The 10,259-nt window shown below is 39.0% G+C and overlaps 1 protein-coding gene across 1 annotated transcript; it reads right to left on the reverse strand.

The window, feature by feature from the left end:
* Positions 1 to 8,739: 8,739 nt before the first annotated feature.
* Positions 8,740 to 9,932, reverse strand: LOC133713594 (probable protein phosphatase 2C 63). The gene is made up of 2 exons (XM_062139626.1): positions 9,402 to 9,932; positions 8,740 to 9,266 (listed from the first exon to the last, which is right to left on the reverse strand). Exons 1-2 carry the CDS (start codon positions 9,751 to 9,753, stop codon positions 9,181 to 9,183), a joined length of 438 nt encoding a protein of 145 aa, XP_061995610.1. The 5' UTR covers positions 9,754 to 9,932; the 3' UTR covers positions 8,740 to 9,180.
* Positions 9,933 to 10,259: the final 327 nt, after the last annotated feature.

Raw genomic sequence — 10,259 nt, forward strand, 5'->3', positions numbered from 1 at the left:
TCGCCCAGGCTAATGTACCACCAGTCCAAGTCATCCCAGCGCACAGCATCGAAAACCCAGGCCAAAGGACAAAGTAACCCGAACCCGCAAACTTCGAGTCCAACCCCAGCCCTCACCACAAAGATCTGACTCGTCCTCCTCTCTATCGCTGTAACAACCAGTGAAACTTCGGTCTAGAACACAGGTACTACTAACTGCTGCAACCACATCCACCATCCTTGGCAAATGATATCAGAACCTGAAAACTACCATAGGCTTACCCTCGTCAAAACGGCTCGTCCGATGACCATGCTCAGAGGGCGCGTTGCCGGACGGAAAGTATGCAACTAGAAGTGGGTCGGCAAGCACATATCAGTAGGCTGCTAGTTTTTTTCTTTTTTTTCTTTAATAGCCTTGACTTCATATTTTATATTTGGGTGGTTCTAGTTGAACCTCCTTCGGCAGGTCTTGTTATGGTAGTAATTTTGTTCAACATAACTTAGTTTATTGGTTATATATAGGTTATATATATATATATAACCATTACATTTTTAGGTTTCCATGAGTAGATCACTTGTGCAGTTAGGTATTCATACTCGTGAATTACCATTATGAATATGAACGTTCAAATTGGACAAATTCGGTTTGTCTATTGATTTGATCTAGTTTGGTATAGTAATAATTATTAATTTGACTGAAAATTTGCATAAGCGATTCGTGGAGACATAAAAACTGAACGGTCGAGCCCAAACGTGATTAACGTGATTAAAAAATTGCACAAGTAATTATCAATTTGGTTGAAAATTTGTACAAGTGATCTACTCATGGAAACCTGAAAACTGAACGGTCAAGATATCGATACATGATTGAAAAGTGGGTTCCATAAGTAATGGATTCATTTTTCTATCTATTTTAAGTGATTGTTGGGAGCCAATTTTCAATCACATTTTAGCATCTCGACCCTGTTCAGTTTTTATGTCTTCATGAATAGATCACTTGTGTAAATTTTCAACCAAATTGGTAATAGTCGATAAACCGAAACTAGATTAAATTCATGGACGAATCAAATCTATCCAATCTCAACCATTCAGGTTCATAATTGTCACACCCCGAATTTCAAATAAAGAAATTCAAATCTGAAACGCGATAACTAAACAATTCTCCAAAAATACTTAGAAATCAACAAAACACTTCGAGCCCATAAATGTCAATACCGATGTCACGCCCCTGATTTTTACACAAATAAAAATCGATATATAACCCCATAATTATATATGCGTGAACGTTCAGTCATCAACATCAAATACCTGGAAACGTTATCCCCTTTAACTACATACATATTGATGCCCTGAACCCACTACGTCAATATTGACCCGCCCACCGAGTCATATATTACATAAGCTTATGAATTAAATTGTCAACAACAAAATAAAACGTAAATGCTCCTCAGAACTAATTATACAACGGAAGTCCTTATCAACGGTAAAGTCACAAAACTGGCTTCCTACCGTAAAGCTGCAAAGGCGCTACCTCAGCTTCAGCCCGATTATCCTAACCTGCAGGATTAACCCCTACACCGTTTGAATGGTGCACCGGGTTGCCACACAACAAACCCGGTAAGCTTTTGCAAGCCCATATGAGTAACTCAAAACAACTCACACCAAATCACGGGATAAAAGCCCACACAACCCACGCCAAAACACGAGGAAAACCTTTCGACTCGAGAATAAGGAAAACATACCATGCCTCCGAAAACAATACTCTTTTCCCAAAAGAAAACAACGAAAGTCACACCGTGACAAAATCATATAGATCGTTAACCTAACAATTCAAATATGATAAATTGATCCAACCAGGATAAAACATCCATTCGGTCCAACCTGGACAAAACAACAAATCGGTCCAACCTGGACAAAACACAAACACACATCAAATCGGTCCAACCTGGACAAACAACATCAAATCAGTCCAACCTGGACAAAACAACATCAACACACATCAATCATACCTATCGTTAACCTAACAAATAGAATATGATTCATTGGTCCAACCTGGACAAAATACGTACCCAGGAGTCATAAGTAACCTACTCAGATCCATGAGGTACCATGGCAGACAGACTAGAGCTCTAACTGAATATATCGCAACCTGTCACCTCGGCCAAGGTTCAACCTTACGATATACATTGCCTGAGGATGCAACCTGCAACCCCGGATCCTTAGGCCAACCTGACCCTTAGATCAAAACATCAAACGAGTCGCACTGGACCCCAAAATGTTAAATCAAATCAAACGGAGAAATCACAACCTGTGACTCAAATCCTCAAACACTTTTCAAAACAATAGGAATGCCTACTAATACCAACTATAGTTTGCAGTTAAAACAATAATTCTCAAAACGATAAGGGGGTTCCGTTCATTAATGAACCTTATGAGATTACTCACCTCGAAACTCCCGCTGCGTCTTCAATAAAGAACAAAGCAGCCAATCCACCAAATAACCGTCCAAAATACTTCGTCAAGCACCTAATCACATACGGTTTCAGCTTAGCAACAATCCACAAACGATTTAAGTCCAAAACCCCTATTTTGAACCACAATCCCCAAAGTGACGCCAATCGAGGCGAAACCACATCCGAGACCTCCCAAAGTCTCCGGAATACATCCACGATCGATATGACCAAACCACAAGTTGATCGGACGCTCGAATCCTCACGGATCGAATAAATCAACCGGTATGAAACCGTAAAAATCATAACAATTTCATACGAATTCCAAAATATGCGTATTATATATCAAAACGCTTGTATCAACGAGTAGAACATATATAATACCAGAAACAGTTCCTAAAATGGCCGGAACACCGCCGGAACGCCGCCACAGGCGGTGGCGCACCTCCGCCGGCCAAAACTCAATATTTCCTAAAACTTCCAACATCAAAAAGCTTCATCTAAGCATGCTTGTGAATTTTCATAACTAGCTCGAAGTCAAAAAACAAGCATAAAGGATCGAAAACTACCTCACAAGCTTTGAATTTTTGCTCAAACTGAGTTGAACCAATTTCCACGTAAATCGATCCAAACAAACACCAAGGATCGACTCAGACGACCCCCACGAAGCCAAGGAAGGAAACTTGAAGCCGTGCCGTCGCCGGAGCTGCGTTTTCCGGTCGGGTCGAAAAACCTCAAATTGCACCGCCTTCTACCGCCGCCACCACCGAGAATCGGCACTAGAGGACACCACAGGGACGAACAGACGGAGGAGACGATCCAATCTGGAAAGTTTCGTCGCCGGAGACCGCCGCAGTTCGCCGGAAAAGCCGAGTCGGATCACTGGGTTCGGGTCGGGTCAGACACGGGTGATGAGAGAGAACGGAGTGTTTCTGGTTTCCGGAAAAGGCAAAATGCAAAAATGGAAATAGTGACTTTCCCGAAATGGAAACCCCTATATATAGCAACTTTCCCAAAACTTCAAATGCTCATAACTTTCACATACGAACTCTGATTTCCGCGTTCCATATGTCCACGAACTCGTATCGACGCGCTCTACAACTTTCATGAAGTTTTCAGAGATACTCAACGTATCAAAAGTCAACCTTGAACCCCCCCTAAAGTCATACTTTCCAAATAATTAATTCATCCGAAACACTTCCGCTCCGTCCACAAGCCACGGAACCGTCCAACAACCATAAATTAGATTCCGGAAATTCCTCGGAAAATAATTACGAATTTACGGGGCATCACAACCGACTCCTTCTCTAGAATCACATATTACATTACAAGAGTTTACACAATAGTTTGAAAACATCAAAGTAATATGTAAACACTCACAAAGAGCATACTACAAATAGTCGTAGTAATAATCAAAATAGGTTCTAAACCTAACGCTGCTGCAACAAAAAGTCGCGGTCTCAACCCTTGTTGCCCTGAAACCTAACACCATGGAATAATGCACCAGCTTGCAACAACATGTGAGTAAACTTTTTAAGCTCATATGAGTAAACTCAAATAAAATGACTCAATCAACACATGCTTATAATTTTCTCAACCAAAGATTAAATTAAAGCAACAACATTTAACTCCACAAAATCACCCTTTCAACCCAAGAAAAACAATCACACAATAATAATTCGTTTCAAAACTCGTCATCCTTACCTCTTAAGGATAACACACGTCACTAACGTGACAAAATCGTAATAATTGTAACTCACAATTTAAATATGAAATCAGTTCCCTCCTTGGACAATTAAAAGAAAGAATACACTCGAAACTCTCTTTTAAAAACGTGTAATCATGAGTCCCAATAACACACAGTTACCCCCATAATAGTACATTGGCAGACAGACTAGAGCTCTAACTGATCGTAGTTGATTACACGCATTTTTATGCATGTTATCGTATCTAAAACACTAGAATTAAGCTAATCCTCATGTCAATTATTATGTAATTAATCCACTTTTATTTATTTTGTAGAAAATAAGTGGAGTTGCAGAAACCGGACAAAATGGTGTGGAATTGTGCAAATTCGGAGTTTTCGATAAAAGGACAAAAAGTCAACACTGAATCAACTGCAGTGGATGCCGTGAAAGAAGTGAAATTCCATTGTTTCCAAAGATATATGCTGAGGTGCATTGAGAAAAGAAGAAGAAGAGAGAAAAAAAAAAAAAAGGAAATAAATCATGATGCATGGATGTTTAAAAAAAAGGATTGATTAATTAAACATGTTAGGCCATATATGCTGCACGTGTTCCCCATTTCAACTAGCCAAAAATCCCATTAGCCATTCCTTTCACACGTGGCCCTTTTCTTATCACATTCCCTCACCTCCTCTAGACCCACCGAGACCACATATATATATTACCCTCATCATCTCTTCAGAGGGGAGAACCCTAGAATAGCCGCAGACCCCCAGATCCATTTTCTCTTTCTTCTCACTCAACAGCCGCAGACCCCATTCATCCTTCCTCTCTCTTCTACAGTAGCCGAAAATCACCCCCAACTCCATCCTTTCTTTTCTTTCTTCACCGAAAAACCCACCTCCCCACTCTCTCTCCTCCATTTTTTAAAATCTCTTATCATTTTTTCTCAAAATTGGATGGAGCAATTAAGAGGCTTTCACTACACATCATCATGGCTTCATCACCACAAGGGATTTTGGCTTTGGTAAAGAGTGGGGGCTTAATTTCAAGTTGGGTTCATATTTGCCTATAGCAAATTGTGAGCTTAACTTGTGTTCCCTCTCTCCTCTATCATTTCTCTTAATTTCTTATGTATTGGATGATGTATTTGAGTATGGGTAGTGAGTAGTTCAATTTTGGGAGTTAGGGTTGTGAAGCCCTAACTCATCTTGTGTAAATATTAATGCTTTAAATGAAATAAATGCAATTTCCCTTGTGTATGCTTTAAATCCGAATTTATTGGTCCTTAGAAGCATGTTTCTAGGCTTTGTCAACCTTTGAAATTATGTTGTGGGCAATTGTGATGAATAGATTGATAAATTGACAACTTATTAGTCTTGTGGCATCTAGGATTTAAGTGTGGTGACCATTAGCTAGTTTAATTGTAACTAAGCTTGCTTGGGTCTCTATTATCTTGCTCTCTAGGCCTCTAATTTTGGATATTGCGGCCTTGACCGGCGTAATGCCCAAATTAGAGAGTTGATTGTGGCCCTAACCGGCATAATCGATACACCGAAAGGATAATTGGTTTAGTAGCCTTGACCAGTACTAAATACGGGACTTAACACATATAGGAAATGCATGCATTTGTGAAATTGGCATCGATATTTGCAAGAGAGTTAATGTGAATCATCCGACACTCCCAATTTGAAATCCGAATTTAATTTCTTGCTTGATAATTAGTTGTTTGTTTTTATTTTAGTTTGCATTTAATTTAATTAATTCCCAATTCAAAACTCTCGAACAAAATTCTACCTTCCATTGTGCATAACGCATTTGGGCTACAAGTTAGTGGCTTTGATTAGGCTTAGTGTGAGCTAAGCCGAGCATTGCCGAGGCTTGGTGCCTTGTGAATATTATTTCGCTTTATTTTATTTTTATTTTTCATTGTATGCTTTTAAGTTACTCTACCGCCAATTACCTCGGTTAGGTCCAACGCCTAATCCCCGAGGTACGATAATCAAGGTTCAAATACTTCCCTTACTTGACAACGATTCGTACGCTTGCGAGAGTATATGAATCAAGTCAGTAGTCACTCACCCGGCCAAATATATGGTTTCCGATTTACTTGCCTTCAGTACTAAAGTGACCTTCAGCCTCAACTAGGGGTCGTCAACGGGCCGGGCCGGGCCTTGCTATATTTTTAAATAATAGCGGGCTGGGCCGGGCCGGGCTTTATTAAAAATAGACGGATCCAAGCCCGTCCATATAAAGCGGGCTTTGCGGGCTTTTTTGGGCCGGGCCTTGCGGGCTTTATGTATAAATAAATATTTAAAGACACAATTTTTTTTTTTTTAATCAAGCTTTGGAAATTCATTGGATAATGATCAAATACAATCAAAGATAATATATCTATAATTCTATATTGTACCAAAAAAAAATCTTTATTTATATATAGATACTAATTTATTGATAAATAAATTTTTAAAGGCACTAATTTTTTATAAATCTATATTTATACATCATACACTCCAAAGAGCAACATATAGCAATTCAAAGAAAATGAGAAAACTGACCGTTGGATGTGATTATTACAATAAAATAAGAGTGTGGTTAAAAATTTAGTCAATTTCACCATAGTTTCAAACCCGATCGGATTGGTCAACTGTAGTCACTTGCATGTTTTCTTGGTTGACCGATGGCGTGATGAACGCAAAACTTGCTTATTTTTTTACATCACGTTTGTAAATATTTCATCGATGGATGTGTGTGGACATAAGATAAAAATTTCAATTTTTAATTACAAATACGTTGGCCTATACTAATTTGTCTCCTAAAGTTGTATGACTTATACATTGCATTTAAATTGTTGAGGTCCATTCTAAAACAACCGTGAAGTGGAAGATGAATTTGGAGAAATCAACCGCTCGATTGAGAGATTGTAATATTTTATGGTGGTTGTAAAAAATCTAGCCAATTTGGTTATCGTTTCGAATTCGATCAACTAGGTCAAACGTAGTTACTCTTATAAATCTATATTTATATATCATACACTCCAAAGAGCAACCCCTATCAATTCAAAGAAAATGAAAAAACCGACCGTTGGATGAGTTTATTACAATAAATTATGAGTGTGATAAAAAATTTAGCCAATTTCACCATATTTTCGAATTCGATCGGATTGGTCAACCGTAGTCACTTATATGTTTTCTTGGTTGACCGATGGCGTGACAACCGCGAAACGTGCTTATTTTTTCACATCACGTTTGTATATATTCCATCGATGGATGTGCATGGACATAAGATAAAAAAAATTAATTTTAATTACAAACACATTGGCCTATACCAATTTTCTTCCTAAAGTTGTATGACTTATACATTGCATTTAAATTGTTGAGGTCCATTCTAAAACAACCATGAAGTGGAAGATGAATTTGGAGAAACCAACCGCTCGATTGAGAGATTGTAATATTTTATGGTGGTTGTAAAAAATACAGCCAATTTGGTTTTCGTTTCGAATTCGATCAACTAGGTCAAACCTAGTTACTCTTCTAAACCTATATTTATATATCACACGCTCCAAAAAGCAACCCCTATCAATTCAAAGAAAATGGGAAAACCAACCGTTGGATGTGATTATTACAATAAATTATGAGTGTGGTTAAAAATTTAGTCAATTTCACCATAGTTTCGAACTCGATCGGATTAGTCAACTGTAGTCACTTGCATGTTTTCTTGGTTGACCGATGGCGTGATAAATGCAAAACTTGTTTATTTTTTTACATCACGCTTGTAAATAATTCATCGATGGATGTGTGTGGACATAAGATAAAAATTTCAATTTTTAATTACAAATACGTTGGCCTATACTAATTTGTCTCCTAAAGTTGTATGACTTATACATTGCATTTAAATTGTTGAGGTCCATTCTAAAACAACCATGAAGTGGAAGATGAATTTCGAGAAACCAACCGCTCGATTGAGAGATTGTAATATTTTATGGTGGTTGTAAAAAATCTAGCAAATTTGGTTATCGTTTCGAATTCGATCAACTAGGTCAAACGTAGTTACTCTTATAAACCTATATTTATATATCATACACTCCTAAGAGCAACCCCTATCAATTCAAAGAAAATGGAAAAACCGACCGTTGGATGAGTTTATTACAATAAATTATGAGTGTGGTAAAAAATTTAGCCAATTTCACCATATTTTCGAATCCGATCGAATTGGTCAACCGATATTTAGAATATATATATATAGGGCTAATTACTGTTTAGTACCCTGTGGTTTGAGTCCCAAATCAATTCAGTCCCTGCACTTTCAATTTCATCAAAAACACCCCTGCGTTATCAAATCTCGTCCAATAGGTCATTCCGTCACTCTTCCGTTAAATGGTGCCGTTAAACTGCTGACTATGCCTGCCAACTCAGCTCAGGTGGGGCCCACATGAAAAGTAAAATTCCAAAATTGCCCCTGCCTCTATTTTACCTCCAGACCCAGCTCCGTCCTTGTTCTTCCCCTTAGCAATTTTACTACCTCCAGTTCTCTTAGCAAAAGCCTACACCCATCATGAATCATATTACAAAACCCATTCTTTTTGTGGCTGCTACTAATTATTTTAATTCTCAAAGTTTTTTGCTTTTTCTTCTTCAATTTGTCAAATACTTCTCAATCCATCATTCTTCTGTCAAAAACATAGAACCTGATGGATTTGATTTCTCATCTTTAAACAAGAAACCATATACTTTGATCAATTCTTAATCACGCACTTGTTGTTCTGCAAAAAAAAAAAATTAATAGATCCAGAACATAAGAAAACAAAGGAGAGTGAATCTGAGAAAATGGGAAGGAACAAGGGAGTAGTGGACTTCGACGAGTCACACCAGATGACTTCGATCTGGCGAATCCGTGCAAGGACTCGGTGGTGATGCTGGAGATGAGGATTCTTCGAGAGAACATCATTTGCAAGGACTGCTCTCGAATCCCCCAGATTCGCAACATACAGAACGTCATTTGTTATAGCCCCGACCAAACAACATGACCCGACAGAAGCAATTGACGGCTTCATCGGCCACGATCGCTTCACCAAACGCAGAACTCCTCCTCAGTGGCACTGAACGCCTTCTTTATCACATCCACAGATAACCCACCTTGTTCCATGGCAAATTCTACACAAATTCAACCTAAACACTCAGGAATTTTGAACTATAAAATCAATCAAAACAAAACCCTCTTTACTACCTTAAACCCAATACCCTAAAATATAAAAATTAAACCCATTCAACGAGAACGGAATAACATACTGTGTAAAAACGGGAACAGATTATTGTTGACGAATCTAGAAGCTTCCGGTCCGCCGTGACCGTCATACACGCCGACGTACGTGGCAGAGGGAGAGGTAAACACCTGTCCCTGATCCTCAAGGCTCGAATTGGTCTGAACCACAGCGATCGAGTAGTCACCGGAGGCGTGAGGCTTCAAGTCAGTATGCCAAAGCAACCCATCACCGCCGCCGGACCCAAGTCTCAACCCAAGTCGCTTATGCAGATCCAAAATGACACCATCTCTGCCACCAAAGCTGCTCTGAATCCCGTACGCACCAACATCATCATGCCCAGAAGCACAAGCAGAAAAAGGTCCTCTCTTTCTTTGCATCTGCTGCTTTTGATATGGAGGTTTCGCGGACGAGAACCGCCGACGGCGACCGGCAGTAGTAGCAGGGCTCGACGAGCTAGATCTGGAGTGAGTCAACGGAACAAGTCGGATGATTTGGGTGGGAATGTTTGTGTGTGTGTGAGGACGGCGCTGGGTCTGGAGGTAAAATAGAGGCAGGGGCAATTTTGGAATTTTACTTTTCATGTGGGCCCCGCCTGAGCTGAGTTGGCAGGCATAGTCAGCAGTTTAACGGCACCATTTAACGGAAGAGTGACGAAATGACCTATTGGACGAGATTTGATAACGCAGGGGTGTTTTTGATGAAATTAAAAGTGCAGGGACTGAATTGATTTGAGACTCAAACCACAGGGTACTAAACAGTAATTAGCCCATATATATATATATGCACATATTTTATATAGAAGTATAAGAACTTCCACACACACACACACACACACACACACACATATATATATATATATATCTCTATATATATATAAACACAC

This window comes from Rosa rugosa, chromosome 6, assembly GCF_958449725.1.
Source record: "Rosa rugosa chromosome 6, drRosRugo1.1, whole genome shotgun sequence".
Classification (NCBI taxonomy): domain Eukaryota; kingdom Viridiplantae; phylum Streptophyta; class Magnoliopsida; order Rosales; family Rosaceae; genus Rosa; species Rosa rugosa.

Excerpts from the sequence above, each read along its gene's own strand:
- LOC133713594 (XM_062139626.1), bottom strand. The coding sequence starts at position 9,753 with ATGCAAAGAAAGAGAGGACCTTTTTCTGCTTGTGCTTCTGGGCATGAT. Across the intron at positions 9,267-9,401 it reads TCTGTTCCCGTTTTTACACA|AATTTGCCATGGAACAAGGT; the intron begins GTATGTTATTCC and ends GAATTTGTGTAG.